This window comes from Panthera pardus, unplaced genomic scaffold (genome assembly GCF_024362965.1).
Source record: "Panthera pardus isolate Hobbes unplaced genomic scaffold, ASM2436296v1 HiC_scaffold_25, whole genome shotgun sequence".
Classification (NCBI taxonomy): domain Eukaryota; kingdom Metazoa; phylum Chordata; class Mammalia; order Carnivora; family Felidae; genus Panthera; species Panthera pardus.
Window position 1 is genome coordinate 60,722,438 of NW_026526821.1, and position 18,316 is coordinate 60,740,753.

Genomic DNA, 18,316 nt, shown 5'->3' on the forward strand with positions numbered 1-18,316 from the left:
TCCCGGAGCCTGGGGCCGGAGACCAACACGCCGCTCCAAACCTCGCCGTGACATTAAATGAAGGGGGAGAAAAGGATCTCAGGAGAATTATATGGGCTGCGAGACGGCGCCCCTAAATGACAGCCAGGCGGGCCACTGATGCGAGCAGCTCGGCCGCGCGGGGGCGCTCAGTGGAGGGCGCGCAGCACCGGCGGCCAATGGCTGGCGGGGTCGCGGGCGGGGCCGAGGGGCGGGGCGGCCGCGGCGCTCCAGCGGCGGGGGCGGAGTCGCGCTGGGGAGGCGGGGCGCCCGGCAGCGGCGGCGGCGGCAGCGGCGGCCACAGCAGCCTTGGCGGCGGCCGCGGCAGGACTGGCAGCGCCAGCGGCGGGTGAGGGGCTTGCGGCTCGCGGCTTGTGGCGGCGGCGGCGCACGGGCTGCCTCGAGGTAGGGGCGCAGGGCGGCTGCGCGGAGGGGCGCGGGATGGAGGGGCGGTGCCGGTTTCTGGGCTCTGAGACGCTGGGGTCGCGGAAGATCCACCTGCTGGTAACGGAGCCGCCCGCGCCGCGGCCCGACCCGGAGCTCGCGCGTCTCAGGCTGCTGCGGGGCCGGCTCCGGGCGCGGGCTGGGCCTCGGGGCGGGGCGCGGGCCGGGACGCCCTGGCCGCGCGGTCAGCCCCGCGCCACCGCTGCCTCTGCTACAGACCCTCGGTGCCGTGCTCTCTCCCGGTGGCCGGCAGGGCGCCTGGTGCGTTTCCCGGCGCGGCGGGGCTCGTTGACTTTGGGGCAAAGTGGAGGAAAGTGTGGGCTTGGGGGGTACTGGGGAGAAGGGAGAGTTGCCCGCGGGACCCGGCAGTCCCAGGGCCCACACCGGTCCCGGAGTCGGCGCCTTCGCCGGCCAGGGGCAGGTGAGGCGGGGGCCAGGAGGTCCCGGGCACTGAGGCAAGGGCTGCTCCCGCCGTGGCGGAGGAGGCGTGCAGCTGTCGTACTGAATATTTCTACAAAGTGAAGATGCGGGGGTCCGGTATGAAAGAGTACCCCCATCCCCTCAGGCCCCAGTTCCCCCTGAAGGAGGAAGCTGCAAGTGGGACCCTTAGGTTGGGTCTGGGTGATTGCACAGAGTGTACCAGGTGACACCTCCAAGGCGTGTTTTATGAGCTGGCAGTCATACCACTTGCGCGCCCGCTTTTATTTCTCGAAGCGTGTGTTTCTCTGGAGCCCATTCATTGCTTACAATCCGAACTGCGAAATATAAGCAGACATAATATATGTTTTTAATGCTTCCCATGTATCTTGCTGTTGTGCTTTTGCCGTCGGACGAATTCTCATAAAAAATAATGACAACAACGTTCGTTGGAATTTAGAACCTAAATTTAGAATCAATAATGCGTTTTTTGGTTTGGTCTTTCTGAATGTTAAAAAAATAGTTTTATTAACAGGTTATCATGGCAGAGGTTTCTTTAGCCCACACTTGTAAATCTGAAAACGCACTGGATGATGAAATTATGTAAGCTGTATTGATGAAAAATATTAATCATTTTATAAATTTAAAATAAATTAATTTTTCCATAATACTGTGTATAAAGTTATATAGGTTATAGTTATATAGAAGCATTATGGATTTCATGCTTCTGCCTTTCATTCCTCAGGCACCTCTGTCCTGTCTGTGGGATTATTAGGGAATATGCCAAGTGTTCAGCAAAGTGTTCTCAGCCATAAAACATAGTGAATATTTAAGAGAACACTTTAAAATACAGTTTCTTGTATCTCATAATAAAATACAGGACTGCAGCCCTTAAAGGGAAGTTAACTAAAACAGACTTTTCAGTTTGAGATCTAGAGTTTGAAGTTCCATTCATCTTTGTCAGGGTGAAGAAGATATTAGTAATTTTAGCCACTTCCTTTTTTGTTTTTCAAGATTCAGATGTGTTAAGTAATAATCTCAGAGATTAAGGTGTTAGATTACCATTTTTGCAAATGTGGACATCGATAAAGAATAGGCGTCACTTTGTTTCTTGCCTTAGGCAGTTGGTCAATTCATAGGGCTCTTGGCTGTCCAGCCTGTGACTGCCTCTTCTGGTTGAAGACCGTGGAGATCATTAGTTTTGTTTTTGTGGAGTCTTCACTTACACTGTGCAGTTAAACTTCGTTGGTGTGGAAACTCTAATTAAAATGTATGACTACATTCCTACTGAGTAAAATGCTCTTACATTTCTCCTGCAGAATTTCAGGTCTTATTTGTTAGTAGAATTGATAAGTATCTTCTTCAAACCAGAGCTTAATAGCTTCCTGGATCAAATATTTAATATTCCATATATTTTTCACACGTTATTAATAGTATATCTGTAGTCTACTTTGATTTTAGAAGTCATTTACTTTTACTGTCTCTACGTATTTATACTGAGTTTTATCATATGGGCTTACTTTGTATTTAATAAAACTATTTAAAAATATCCTTTATTTTAGGATTCTTTCTTTACTTCCCCATAATTATTAATTGGATGTTTAATAACCTGTATATTTTTAGATCTTTTACCAGGACAAAATCCTTCCTGAAGTAGGGGTAGGGCTAAGTATATAACAACAGAAAGTTATATGCATTTTTATATAATGTCACACCAGGATTATAATTCTACGTTATATAATTCACTGAGTTATCATATCTCTTTTTATAATCAGAACTCATTGTGTGCTTACTGATATAAGATAATGCCACGAAGGTTTTAAGTTCTAAACCACTAAATGTGGGTGTGTTTGACGTTCATTTGTCTTAACTATAGAAGGTGAATAACTTTGGTTTTAAAAAATACTGATAACTTGTGAGAATACCTTTGGAGTTCCTTGTTTTCAGATAGTAATAGGAAGCAAGGAAGTAGAGTTCAGTGCTTCTAGAATATTATACTATAGTGAGAGATCTACTGGCCAAGGAAAGTTAAAAGGCATGCTGGGTGTGTATGTGGGATGGGGGGAGGGGTGCTTAGCCAAAGGTTACAGGAAGTGAGAAATTCTTTTAAAGTTTCAGGTTTTAAATTTGGAAATTTCCTATGAAATTTTCATCTTTTTTCATAATAGATCAATATTTGTTATAGTATAGAAAATATTTTAAATTCACACAGTTAAAGATAATGCCTCAGGAAGGGTCTCTAGACTTTGAGTGTCCCCAGCCCTTCTCTTCATTCTTCCAAGCTGCTGGTCACCTAGTTTGAGAGGGAAAGGGTGGTAGGTCAGAGCTTGAACTTTGGAGTCCTACAAATTAGGGTTCTTTCTCTGAGTTCATTTCTCTTGTGTGTAAAATAGGGTTAGTAATGCCTGTCTCATTAAACCTGAAACAGTATAACCTTGTGTGTGTCAATTATACTTCAGTTAAAAAAATGCCTCCCTCATAGGGTTTTGTGAAGATTTAAAGCATATAATAGATGCATAGGAAACACTTGGTGAGTTGTAGTGTCTTATCATTGATACCATTAGTACTATGCTCTAGACCAGTGGAGATTTCTAGTAATGTTCAGTTTTACAAAGTAGCTCAGATGGTAGTTTCTGAATTGCCTACAAATGGCCACTTTAATCAGCCATACTTTCTTGCTGAGGAAATTGTCCCTTGGGCTTGTTCGGCATTTTTGGAGGTGCATTAACTCAACCCACTAGAGTATGCCTTAGTATATTTCCAAGTGCATCTTGTGGTCCCTTTGAGGCCACTGGGAATCAATGCACATCTTAGAGTGCCTGACATGCTCCCAAGGGAATGACACTGGCTGTGCGTAGAGTAGACTAAACCAGTGGCTGGCTGCAGTGTTTTGTTTGTTTGTTTGTTTTTATTTTTACATAGTTAACTTTTATGGAGAACCTATTAAGTGCTGGGTGATATGCGTAAGTGCTTATAAGGACTTGATTTAATTTGATTTTCTCAACAGCTTTGTTAGATGGGTGGTGATCTCCAGATTTTCTGAGTTAAAACAATGCTAACTGATGGTCCTAGGTGATACAGTGCGCTGGTTGGTTGCTGCATTTTCTAAATGCCTGAGTATTCCCAATTTACACCTTAGGAGTAGGTTAGTTACTGGAAAAACTACACTTATTTCATGATTATGATAAATAGCAGTAATAACTGTAACCTGTTATTTATAACATTATGTGTGTCCTAGAGGAGGAGCCAGGAGGGGCTTTTTTCTCACTTTATGGATGAAACTTCAAGGCCTAGATAAGTGCACACTGGAAGTCATATAAGTAATGATGTTGCTGTATCTAGAGCTCAGGTTTTTTTGATGTTTGCATATTGTAGTCTGTCGTTTTTTCTTAATATTTTTAAAATGTTAACTATTACTTTGCAATAGGAAATCTAAGGAGAGCGACAGTTATGCTACTTAGAACTGTTGTGTGATCTTTGGAGTTACCAGCTTGGAATCTTTGGCTTACTATTTGTTTAACAAGTCTCATAACTTCCCCCTTTAAATAATGAACCATTACTTTCTTTTTTTTTTTTAATTAAAAAAAATTAATGTTTATTCTTGAGAGAGAGAGAGCGAGAGTGAGCATGAATGGGGGAGGGGCAGAGAGAGAGAGGGAGACACAGAATGTAAAGCAGGCTCCAGGTTCCAGGCTGTTAGCACAGAGCCCGACCCAGGGCTTGAACTCAAGAACCACAAGATCATGACCTGAGCTGAAGTCAGATGCTTAACCAACTGAGCCACCCAGGCGCCCCGAACCATTACTTTCTTTTCTGGAGGAGAAAAACCACATAATTCTAGTATATTAAATGAGTTGTTTAGATGTGAGGATAATCTTTGTAGGTAGAGTTTAGCCCAACCAAAAGTCTGTTTATAATGGTGAATAATAAATGAAGAAACTAATATTTTGCATTATTGAACAAGTTTTTCTTTCTTTTTTTTCCCTCAATAGGAAGAAAGAAGCCTGAGACATCAGCCTATGAAGACTGAAGACCATCCTGAATAGCAATTATGAATGGTGTTGCTGCTAGTCTTGTTCTGCAGAGCATCTGAAATGAACCTCTCTTATTGATTGTTTTTATTGGCCCAGAGCCAGGAGTACTGGATTCAGTTGACTTCACCATTAAAAGAAAACAGTTTTGGTTACCATCATAAACATATGAACCATTGTGATGGTGAAATGAGATGAGGCTCCGAAATGGAACTGTAGCTACTGTTTTAGCATTTATCACTTCGTTCCTTACTTTATCTTGGTATACCACGTGGCAAAATGGGAAAGGTAAGGAAAATATCTCCAAAAAAGTGCATGAAATGTAGTAGGCTTTTTGCTTTGTAGATGGTGCTTAAATGCTTAGGTTAAATACCCCAACAATCTGTATGTTTTATGTTCTCTGCTGGTGGCCTGCTAGTTTATTTCTGACACAGCAATGAAACCATGTTCTTGGACAGAGGAGATGGAGAATTTCTAATTTGAATGGGGTTTGTTTTCGATTTCTTATAATTACACTTGGAGAAATGGATACTGATCAGTGGTTATATTATACATGACAGCCAAGTTGAATAATAAAGACTTTTGTTTTGGCATTTTATTTTTATTAAACATCATAAATGTTTAATAAGCTTCCTTGTACTGGATGTTGTATAAAGTACTTAAAAGGACACAATCAGTGCCTTCATGAAATTTACATGCTGATTATACTAATGATTTGGTGCTGTGTAGTTAATGATTTAAACTACATGTGTTGACAGATTGCTTTTTGGGCAAGAGAATTTATGAAGTGGGTGAGGATAAATTCTTATTCAAAAATTAGAAACAAGTTTTAAGTTTATTGTGTTCAGACTTTTGAACTGTGCTTTTAAGGAAGGATATTTGTTCAGTGATATTCAGGGATAATGCCTTTCTTTGCTTTTTTTTTTTTTATGTTTATTTTTTTTTTTTGAGAGAGAGAGAGAGAGAGAGTATGCCTGAATGTGGGGGAGCATGAAAGGAAGAGGGTCAGAGAGAGGGGGACAGAGGATCCGAAGTGGGTCCTGCACTAACAACAGGGAGCCCCAGCCTGATGTGGGACTTGAACTCACAACCTGCTAGCTGGATCATGACCTGAGCTGAAGTCGGAGGCTCAACTGAGTGAGCCACCCAGGCACCTAGCCTTTCTTTGCTTTTTTGAAGAGAAAATATTTGGAGTAAATTCCCACCCACATTTTTTACTTGTCTCCATTCCTCATGTTAAGCTAAGGATTGTTGATGTCAAAGAAGGATGGAGGTATGTATTTGGTTTGTTAGAATCAAGTTAGAGTAGTCATCACCACCAGGTTCTTTGAGAGTCCTATTGCTGGCAGTATTTTATTAACTTGTGTGAGGATAACTGAAAAGGTGGATTCATTATTTAATTTTCCTCTGGTGTATATATAGATATGTATATATACATGTGTATATATCTGTGTGAGTATGTATTATAAAGTAAACTGATTAAAGTGAAAAATATGATCTGTTCTTTGAGCAAGTATATTAGTTCCCTTTTCTGAGTTGGGCTGTAATTTTGAGAGGAACTATTGGGGGTAAAAATTGATGAAAAACTTGCTGAAGACCTTTATTCTTTGTGGACAAATATATACATTTTAGATGTCATTTTTTAATTGTATCATAAGAAGACATACTTAGGAAGAACTTTAACTAGTTAATTTAATCAAACTGTTAATTGTCCCAGACATGAACAAAACAGATTACTGGCCTTAAAAGTTTACTTATGAAATAAGAGAATTGACCATAGGAGAACATATGGATTTTTTTCTTATCAGGAAACTTATCTAGTCAGAGTTATAGTAATGGAGAAACTTGACCCTTCTTACTGTGTCTTATTTAAAGGATTAAAATTTTTGGAATCTCCATTTCATTCATCTTGTTTCTTAGGTAAAGGCATTGTAAGCATTATTTTCTTTTTGTATTAAGTTGTCTTTGGAATAAAAAATTTAAAAATATAAAGATTCTTTCAACTGTGGTATTAGATACACAATCTGTTGTCTTTGATTATCTTTCTTTGAACATCTCTGTAATCCTTCCATGCATACTCTTCTGCTCTGTTTTTCTTAGTGTTTTGTCCGTACTTTTTCAGGTGTCAATAGAGGACTCCTGTTATGGTTATGTAAAATCCTTTGTGTTTTAATGTTATCATTTATATAATAGTTTAGCTGCTGAACATTTGGATACTTTCTAGATCATTCTGGTGGTCAGATAGCCTGGATTTTCCAGAGCAGGCCTCATTCCAGATACTCGATTCTAGTTTACTCATAAACCATGTGCTCTGATTTTTATATTGAAAGCACAGTTTCCATTATCACTGACTTTGCTGGGCTAGTAGTTTTTATTTTTCATTCACTCATTGGTCCCTTTCATAGCTACCTATCCTGCCTAGCACTGTATTAAATGCTATGAATATGAAAAGAAATAAGAAATTTAACACCTCTAAACTCAGGGACTTCTAGGGGAAGATGCAGGTACACAAATATGATACCATCAATAGATTGAGATACAAGTAATAGAAGTGCTGGGGAAGCATATTACATGTTATGTATGATTTCATTTAATCCTTATAATGACCCTGGGAAGAATTATACACCCTTTCAAAAGATGAGAAAACCAAGGCAGAGTGGTTAAGAAACCTGCCAAGGTCATACATTTAAGTGGAAGAGTGAAGTTTGAACTCAATCATGCTGATTCCAGAGATTATGCTCTTAGCTACTGGTCTGCTGCCCAGAAGAACAGAGACAGAGGCTACTAATTCTTGAGTCATTTCACAGAGGAATAATAAATATGAAGGTGATGCTGGGAAGAGTAGTAGACAGTGGGCATATCAGGTGGAGGGAGTTCTATGTGTAACCACAAAGTTCTAAAGTGGCATAAAGTATTTGTGTCTTGGAATTATGAAACACTCAGTTTGATTGGCACATAGGACTCCTAGACTGTCAAAGTTTAGTTGGTAAATGCAGTGCAGTTCCTATCATATTTTTTCACAGGTCTTCATTCAACACTTGGAAGAATACATGAGCTGGTCAGTGGGATTGGTATAAATTTGGGAGAATGTTAGGAACTCAGCCTGAGGAAAGATGGACTTTGGTCTGCAGGGTATGCAGAATTCCTACCTAAAAATGCGGCAGAATTCTAATTACATGGAATGGACGGGTTGGGAAAGTTTTAAGAAGTTGTGAGAGTGGGACTAGAGTTATTACACATCCCACTTGTAGCTGGGGTTCTCCTAATGAACTTTCTCCTTTGGCCAGGAACAATCCAGAAATTGGGGAAGACCAAACAAGCAGTCTGTATCTCCATATATAACATTCATGTACATGTTTCTGCATGGACATATGTTTTCACTTTTGTTGGTATTTGCCTAGGAGTGGAATTGCTGGATCATGTAATAATTCTATATATTTAATCATTTGAGGAGCTGCCAGACTGTTTTCCATAGCAGCTGGGCCATTATGCATTCCTTCCAATAGGGTGTGAGGGTCCCAATTTCTTCACATTCTTGACAACCCTTATTATCGGGCTTTTTAAAAAGAATATTTATTTATTTTGAGAGAGGGAGAGTGAGAGCATGATTGGTGGAGGGGCAGAGAGAGAATCCTAAGCAGGCCCCTTGCTGTCAGTACAGAGCCTGATGCTGGGCTCCATCTCACAAACCATGAGATCATGACCTGAGCCGAAATCAAGAGTCAGACGCTTAACTGACTGAGCCACCCAGGCGCCCCTATCTGGCTTTTTGATTCTCATCCTAGCGGTAGGGAGATGGTATTTTATTGTGCTTTTGATTTGCATTTCTCTGATGACTAATGATGTCCAACATCTTTTAATATACTTTGAACAATTTGTGTATATTCTTTGGAAGATTGTCAGTTCAGATCCTTTGCTTACATTAAAAAGGGGTAATTTATCTTTTTATTAATTTGTAAGAGTTCTTTGTATATTCTAGATACAATTTCCTTATCAGATATATGACTTGCAAATATTATCTCCCATTCCATGGGTTGTCTTTCACATTCTTGATGGTGTCCTGTGAAGCACAAGAGTTTTAAATTTTGATGAAGTTCAGTCTATTTTGTTATTGTTCTTGCTTATGCTTCTGGTGTCATATCTGAAAATTCATTACCAAATCCAAGATAATGAAAATTCTGCTATTTTACTTGTTAGAGTCTTGACCTTTGATCCATTTTAAGTCAATTTTTGTGTGTGGTATGAAGTAAAGGTCCAACTTAATTCTTTTGCACATGGCTATCCAGTTGTCCTATCACGCTTTGTTTCAAAGGGTAGTTTTTCCCATTGAATGGTCTTGGTACTCTTACTGAAAAATCAGTTGATCATAGATGTATGGATTTATTTCTGAACTCTCAATTCTATTCCATTGATATTCCTTGTGCTGGTACTACACTATCTTGATCATTGTTGCATTGTAGTAAGTTCTGAAATTGGGAAGTGTAAGCCCTGCTACTCTATACTTTTTCAGGATTTTTTTGGCTATTTTGGGTCCTTTGCAATTCCATGTGAATTTTAGCATCCACTTACCAGTTTGTATAAAGAAGTCATCTGGGATTATGATAGGATTGCACTGAATCTATAGATCAGATTGGGTTGTATTACCATGTTAGCAATGTTAGTTAGGTCTTCCAGTCCATAAAGCATAAGATTTCATTTATTTAGGTCTTTAGTTTTTTTCAACAATTTTTGTGTATGATTCCACAGTGTAAGTTTTATGATTTTATTAAATTTATTCCTAGGTATTGTATACTTTCTGATAGCATTTTAGAGTTGTTTTGTTTTTTTTGAATGGAGTTTTCTTAATTTTACTTGTCAATTTTCATGTCAAGTGTATAGAAAAAACCATTGATTTTTATATATTGATCTTGTATCCTGCAACCTTGGTGAGCTTATTTATTCCTTAAAAAATTTTTTTTTTAATATTTATTTTTGAAAGAGAGAGAGTGCAAGTGGCGAAGGTGCAGAGAGAGAGGGAGACACAGAATCTGAAGCAGGCTCCAGGCTCTGAGCTGTCAGCACAGAGCCTGATGCGGGGCTCGAACCCATAAGCTGTGAGATCATGACCTGAGCCGAAGCCAGGTGCTCAACCAACTGAGCCACCCAGGCACCCCTATTTATTAGTTATAATAATGGATTCCTTAGGAGTTTCTGTGTCCAAGATCATGCCATCTGTGAATAGAAATAATTTTCTTTCTTTCTTTCTAGTCTGGATGCCTTTTATTTCTTTGTGCTGTTTAATTGTCTGGCTAGAACCTCCATTTTAGTGTTAAATAGGAGTGGTGTAAGAGCTGACATCTGTGTCTTGATCTTACGGAGATTTGAGAAGTGTTCTCTTTTATTTGTGGAAGGTAAGTATTCTTTGAACGTTTGGTGGACTACGCACTGATGTCATGTGGGCTTGAGCTTTTTTTTGTGGGTAGTTTTGTGATGACTGATAGAATCTCACACATGTTACAGGTCTTTTCAGATTGTGTATTTCTTCTCTGGTCAATTTCTGTAGGTTGTATTGTTCTAGGAATTTGTCCATTTTGTTTAAGCTATCTAATTTGTTGGTGTACAGTTCATAATATTTCTTTGTAATTCTTTCTACTTTTATAAGCTCAGTAGAAGTGCCCCTCTTTTATTTCTTTTTCTAATAGTTCTAGGTTTTTTTTCTTGGTCAAACTATATAAAAGTGTTGATTTTGTTGATCTTTTAAAGAACCAGCTTTTGGTTTCTTGATTTTCTCTACTTATTCTTTGTTTCATTACTTTCTACTCTAATCTTGATCCTTTTCTTCTGCTTCTTTTAGGTTTAGTTTGCTCTTCTTTCTTTAGTGCAGGTAAGACTTTTTTTAGAAGGCAAGATTATTGATTTGTGATCTTTTTTCTTTCATGATGTGGACATTTATAGCTATAAATTTCCTTCTAAGGACTGTTTTAGTTGCATCCCATAAGTTTTGGTATGTTATGTCTTGCTTTTAATTCATTTCAAAGTAATTTCTGATTTCTTTTTAAATTTTTTTTCTTTCACCAGTTGGTTGTTGAGAGTCTAGTTTAATTTTCTCATATTTGTAAGTGTCCCAGATTTTTCTGTTATTGGTGCCTAATTCCATTCCACTGTGGTCAGAAGACATGCTTTATATTATTTCTATCCTTTTAAATTTATTTAGGTTTTTAAAAATGACCTAGCATATGGTCTATCCTCTAGAATGTTCCATGTGCACTTGAAATTGTATATTCTGTTGTTGTAGCGTAGAATGTTCTGTAGATGTCAGTCAGGTCCAGCTGTTGTATAGTGCTATTCAAGCATTCTGTTTCCTTGTTGACCTCCCATCTAGTTCTATCCATTATTGAAAGTAGAGTATTGAAGTCACCAACTATTGTAGAATTATCTATTTCTCTCTTCATTTCTGTTAGTTTTTGCTGCATGTATTTTGGTGTTCTGTTATCAGGTGCATATATTTTTTATTTTACCTTTAAATAAATTTTTTTTAAGTTTATTTATTTTGAGAGAGAGAGAGAGAGAGAGATAGCATGGGTAGGGGAGGGGCAGAGAGAGAGGGAGACACAGAATTGTAAATAGGCTCCAGGCTGCAAACTGTCAACACAGTCTGATGCAAGGCTGGAACCCATGAACTGTGAGATCATGCTGAGTGAGCCACTTAGGCGCCTCTTATTTTCAAATATTTATATTAGTTTTATTTTATATTATTTACTTATTATTATATATTCCCACTTTATCTCTAGGAACATTTTTGTTTTAAAGTCTGCTTTGTCTGATATCACTATGGCCACTCCAGCTTTTCTGTGGTTTCTGCTTGTATGTTTTGTCTTATTACATTGTTGTACTTTAAACTATTTATGTCTTTAAATCTACAGTTTGTCTCCTGTAAACAATATATAATTGGATCATGATGTTCTGGATCTAGTCTGACAATGTCTACCTTTTGTTTTAGGTTTTTTTAATGAGTCTTTTTTTTTTTTTAAGTTTATTTATTTTAGAGAGAGCATGAGCAGGGGAGGGGCAAAGAGGGGGAATCCCAAGCAGGCTCCATGCTCTGCGCTGAGCCTGACATGGGCTCCATCCCATGATCCTGGGATCATGACCTGAGCTGATATCAAGAGTTAGATGTTTAATTGACTGAGCCATCCAGGTGCCCCTACCTTTTGATTGGGCAGTTTATCCATCCGTGTTTACTGTTACTGATATAGTTTGATTTATATCTGCCATCGTTTTGCTTTATCCTTTTGTTTTTTTAAAAAATTTATTTTTAAGAGAGAGAGAGACAGAGAGAGTGAGTGAGCACGAGTGGGGGGGAGGGGCAGAGAGAGGGAGATACAGAAACCGAAGCAGGCTCCAGGCTCCAAGCTGTCAGCATAGAGCCTGACATTGGGCTTTAACTCACAAACCATGAGATGATAATCTGTGAGGAGGTCGGATGCTTAACTAAGTCATCCAGGCACCTCTGCCATTATTTTGTTTTTCATATGTCTCACATCTTTTTAGTTCCTCTTTTTCTTCTTTACTTTTTTTGCATTGATTGTTTTCTAATGTAGCATTTTAATTTCATTAATGACTTTTTTCATTCTATTTTGAGTAAAATTTAGTGGTGGTTCTAGGGTTTATCATATACAGTCTCAAGAGAAACTGTTTCAGATTTATACTAACTTAATTCCAGTAATATATAGAAATGTTACTCCTATATAGGGCTCTTTTACCCCCTCTTTTGTGTTGTTGTTGTTGTACACTTCACATCTGTCAATATTATAAACCCAACAATACAGTATTATTATTTTACCATCTGTTATTTTCTTAGCACATTACAGCTTTATTCTCACTTACCTCCTTTGTTCTGTTATTGGCAAGTATATTACATTTCCATGTGTCATAGACTCAGCAATATGTTATATGCATATCATTTTATACTGTTTTTATTTTATTTTATTTTTTTATATATTTTTAAAAGTTTATTGATTTATTTTGAGAGTGAGAGGGTGTGAGCAGGGGAGGGGCAGATAGAGAGGGAGAGAGAATCCCAAACAAGCTCCATGCTGTCAGCACGGAGCCTGACGCAGGGCTCTATCTCAAGATCTGTGAGATCATGACCTGAGCCAAAATCAAGAGTCACATGCTTAATTAACTGACTGAGCCACCCAGGCTCCCCGATATACTATTTCTTTTTATTTATTTATTTATTTATTTTAATGTTAATTCATTTTTTGAGAGAGAGAGTTCAAGTGGGAGAGGGGCAGAGAGAGAGGGAGATAGAATCTGAACCAGGCTTCAGGCTCTAAGCTGTCAGCACAGAGCCCAATGTGGGACTTGAACTCATGAACCATAGGATCATGACCTGAGCCTAAGTGGGACACTTAGCCAACTCAGCCACCCAGGCACCCCTACTATTTCTTTTTTAACTCATTTAAGAGAAAGAAAAAAATATGCCTTAACAGTGTCTGTTAAAATTATGTAATCACTGGTGCTCTTCGTGTGGATTTAAATTACTGTCTAGGAGTACTTGCTTTCAGCTTAATGAATTCCTTTAGTATTTCTTGTAAGGCAGGTCTGCTAGCAATGAATGTTTTCAATTTTTGTTTCTCTTGGAATATGTGTATTTTACCTCCGTTTTTTATTTTTAGTTTTTATTAAATTTTTTAAAATGTTTATTTTTGAGAGAGAGCGAGAGAGACAGAATGCAAGCAGGGGAGGGTCAGAGAGAGAGGGAAACACAGAATTTGAGGCAGCCTCCAGGCTCTGGGCTGTCAGCGCAGAGCCCGATGCAGGGCTCAGACCCAGCAACCGTGAGATCATGACCTGAGCCAACGTCGGACACTTAACTGACTGAGCCACCCAGGTGCCCCTTACTGTCATTTTTTTTTATATAAAACTCTGCTGGACTTAGCAGTCCTGGTTGACAAGGTTTTTGTTTTGTTTTGAAGTGCTTTGTGTTATCCCACTGCCTTTAGCCTCCAGTATTCTGAAAAGTTAGCTGTTAATCTCCTTGGGGTTCCTTTATCAGTGATGTATTATTTTTCCTTTGTGGTTTTTAAGATTGTCTTATGTTTGACTTTTATCAGTTTACCATGATGTGTCTTTGGGTCTTGTTTCCTGGATGAGTAGATTACTGTTTTTCAGTAACTTTGGGAGATATTCACTCATTTTCTTTGAATATATATGTATTTTTTACCATTCTCTCCTCTCTCCTGGTATTCCCAGTACTTTATGATGGTATTCTTAATGGTATTCCAAATTTCTCTGAGGTTATTCATTTTTCTTCATCCTTTTTGCTCTTTCTTCAGTTTACATAATCTCTACTGATCTGTCTTCAAGTTGGCTGATTCTTTCTTTTGCCAGTTCACATCTACTTTTGAGGCCTCTAGTGGATTTTTTATTTGTGTTATTGTACTTTTCAACCTCAGAGTTGGCATTTGGTTCTTTCTTAAAATTTCTGTTTCTTTATTGATACTCTATTTGATGCAACATGGTCCTACCTTCCTTGTTTAGTGAAGTTTTCTTTTAGTTCCGTGGACATATTTATGATGGCTGCTTTGAAATATTTACCTGTTAAATCCTACATTGAGTCATACTGACAGGGAATGTCTTATTCTGCCTGCTTTTTTTTCTGGTGTATGGGTCATATTTATGTATTTCTTTGCATGTCTCATAATTTTTTGTTGTAAACTGGACATCTTGGGTAATGTAGAAACACTGGATACTCTCCCACCTGTACCCTTAGGGCTTGTTATTATTTGCTTGTTTATTTGCTTATTTATTTGTTTAGTTACTGACTGGATTATTTTAGTGTATCTTCCCTCTCGCCCCCACGAGGTTGAGTCTGTGTGTTGTTTCTCAGGGAGACACAGTTTTGGGTATGCCACAGTCTTCCTGAGATGACTGTTATTACTGGTAGGATTCTCTTCCACTCTTTCAGTGACCACCACACTAATTGCTGGCTGATTGTTCTGCTGTTTACAGTAGTGCACTGGAGCATAAATTCTGCTACAAACTAATCTAATCAAATTGTGGTTCCTTTAAAGAAATGTTTCTGAGTTCAGTGATTTTTCTATTTGTCGTGACCACAGGAATGCTCCTCCTAGCTATCCCTTTTCCTAGTTCTTTCTTGCAAACTAGCCGCCAATGCCTACAGTCTAGGTTCCATCTTCTTAAGATCCACAATTTTCCCAGTTCCCTTCACCACAACCTTTGCTGTTTTTGAGACAGCTCTTAGTTTAAACTCCTCAGCTCTCTATTGCAAATGAAGGTAGTTCCTTTGGGAGAAGATTAGGAGCCATCTATTTTGTGGCCCACTTTTCCACGAGGCAGAATTTCTGAGCCAGGGCTCTGGAGGTGGGGGTGAGGACAATGACAAGTTTCTCTCTGAGTGGTACCCCCACTCTAGGAGCTGAGCACTGGTGAGGGGAGGGGCCCAGCAGCCTGAGGATGTCTCCTGGCATGGAACCACTGCCTCACTAGCAGTGGAATGGCTTTAGGGGCTCCAGTATTCTCAGTATGCTGCATCCAAGATAGAGACTTGGGTGCATGATAAGATCAGATGTCCTATCCTGTTAGGTGTAAAACTATGGAGGCTAAATAAAGCATTTTATTTAAAACTATGAGTCTTACTTGCAAATAAAAGCAGTAAATAAAATTTTTTAGATTTTTTAAGTGTTTCTTTACAAAATAAGAAAGCTCATTTCAAACAGGGTATAAGGGAAATTAATAGAAAATCTAGGATTTGGAGTACACTGTCATAGTTTTGGCTCATCAAAATTGTATAATCGTGTTTGTTGAGTGCCTTCTGTTTGTCAGGCACTATTAGAGGTTTGGGTTATATTACTGAATGTATCAGAGAAAAATCCCTGCTTTAGTGTGTGTGTGTGGGGGGGTGGGGATAAAAGGAGATAGCTAAAAAACAATAAATAAACAGTAAACTGATGAATAATAACTTTAAAAAAAATTTTTTTTTAACGTTTATTTAATTTTTGAGACAGAGACAGAGCATGAACGGGGGAGGGGCAGAGAGAGAGGGAGACACAGAATCGGAAGCAGGCTCCAGGCTCTGAGCCATCAGCCCAGAGCCCGACGCGGGGCTCGAACTCACAGACCGTGAGATCGTGACCTGAGCCGAAGTCGGACGCTTAACCGACTGAGCCACCCAGGCGCCCCAATAATAACTGTTTTTTAAGCTTTTTATTTTGAAATAATTTTAGATTTACAATAAATCTGAAAAATAGTATGCAGAATTCCTTTATACCCCCTAATATGAACAACCTACATTACCACAGAGTATAATGTTCTAAACCCCAAATTGACTTTGATATAGTAGTATTACATCTGCAAACCTTATTGGAATTTCACCAGTTTTTACCCTAATGCCCTTCTATCCTAGGATCCAGTCCAGGATCCCACATTGCATTCAGTTGTCATGTTTTCTAGTCTCCTCTCTCCGCCTTGATGGGAAGTTACCTTAGTCTTTTCTTTTATGTTCTTGGCACTTTTGAAGCCCTGGCTAGTTATTTTTAAAAATAGCCCTTTGAATTTGTCTGATTATTTCTCATGATTAGATTGAGGTAATGCATTTTTGGCAAGAATACCACAGAAGTGACATTGTATCCTTCATAGTGCATCATATCACAAGGTACATGATGCTGAAATGTCTTAACCACTGGTTATGTTAACTCTGATCACTTGGTTAAACTGGTGTCTGCCTGGCTTCTCCACTGTAAAGTTACTGTTGTTTTCTTTTTCCTTTGTAATTAATAAGCATTTGGTGGAGGCTTCTTTAAAACTAAGCAGATATCCTGTTTCTCATCATACTTTTGCCCACAAATTTTAACATCCATTGATTATTTTTGTCTGCAATAATTATTACTGTGGTGTTTGCCAAATGTGATTTTCCATTTCTGTCATTTCTTCTATATTTAGTAATTGGAACTCTGCTGAAAGGAAGAGGTGTCACTTCTCCATCATTTCTTTCTTTCTTGTATCTTGATATGAGTATGGACTCATTGATATTTATTGTGTTTTGTGGGCTATAATACATTATTATCATTAATTATTTTGGTGTTTAGATTGTTGCAGAGGTGGCCATTGGGAGCTTCAAGTTGGCTTCTGTGCCTTCAACATGCCCCTCTTGTTTTTTCCAAATTTATTGAGGTGAAATTCACATAACATAAAATATAAAGTATGTTAAAATTAACACTTCAGTGGCATTTAGTGCATTCACAGTGTTGTGCAACCAGCACTTCTATCTAGTTCTTATTCATTTTTTGAGTAATTTTTGATTCTCTGGTGCTATAAGATACTCCAGGTTTATCTTGTATTTTCTCTGCCCCAGCCCTGGAAGTAGTCATTTCTTCAAGGAGGACCCTCTAGTTCCTTTAAAGAATGGAGTCTTGGTGTGCTCATTCCTACTATGGTGTCACCACTTATACCCTAAGTAGACAGTGCAAGAAAGTATATGTATGTCTACACATATATTAAAAACAACAACAACACATGAGTTCATACTAATCCTTCTGATTTTAATCCAGTTCATTCTGGTTTCTACATTTCTCCAACAGTAAAAAAAAAGAAAAAAAAGGCTGTTAGTATCCCAATATAGTTACTTATTTGCTCAATTGCAGTATATAAAGATAGTAGTTTCAGAATTTCTAACCGATATCCAAGTGAAAAATTAATCTGTTGGGGTACCATATCTTCATATAGGACTTTTTGTCTTATAAGTATAGAGTGAAATGCTGTTTTCCAAAGTTACCTAGCTTATTTCTTAGCCACTTTCTTTTCAGTGTGGTTATGCCATTCATTTATAATACACATGAGCACATTTATTACTGCTTATATTGTATTTTGGGTACCACTCCTGTTTATTTGCAGTCATTTACATTTTGGACATGTGAAACATCGTGGTTCTGACACTCAACTGTAAAAAAAGATCACCTAAGAGAAATGCCACTCGTCATTCCTTCTACTCCATTTCCCTTCCTTCTACCCAGTTCCATCTATCCCTTGAAGGTATTCAATCTCATTTTGTTTTAACCTTTCTGTATTTCTTGTTGCACAAATTGAGCCGGTACATGAATATTTCCTCATATCCTTTTCTTTCTTGTGTTATGGGAAGTGTACTATAGGTACCCTTCTATGCTTTGCTCTTCCCACTTGAGCAACATGCCCTGGAGATTATTCCATAACAGTTCATGGAGATTGTCCTCATTCTTTTTTTGTTTTTGTTTTTTGCTTTTTTAAAAAGTTTGTTTATTTGTTGTTTTTTTTCCCACAACTTTATAATACTCCATTGTGTGGATGTACCATAACCATAATTTATCCAACCACTCTCCTCTTTAGGGGCATTTAGGTTTTTACTGCATTCATTTAGTATTTTAAGT

General features: G+C 38.5%; 1 protein-coding gene across 2 annotated transcripts in view; it reads left to right on the top strand.

Moving 5' to 3' along the window:
* Positions 1-306: 306 nt before the first annotated feature.
* MGAT4A (alpha-1,3-mannosyl-glycoprotein 4-beta-N-acetylglucosaminyltransferase A) overlaps positions 307-18,316 on the top strand; it is a 121,756-nt gene continuing 103,746 nt past the window's right edge. The window contains exons 1-2 of one of the 2 annotated variants that reach the window (XM_053890612.1): positions 307-423; positions 4,872-5,198. In XM_053890612.1, the coding sequence (XP_053746587.1) occupies positions 5,105-5,198 (94 nt within the window). In that variant the 5' untranslated portion in view covers positions 307-423; positions 4,872-5,104. The remainder of the gene's footprint in view (positions 424-4,871; positions 5,199-18,316) is intronic. The other variant, XM_053890611.1, reaches the window with a different exon arrangement.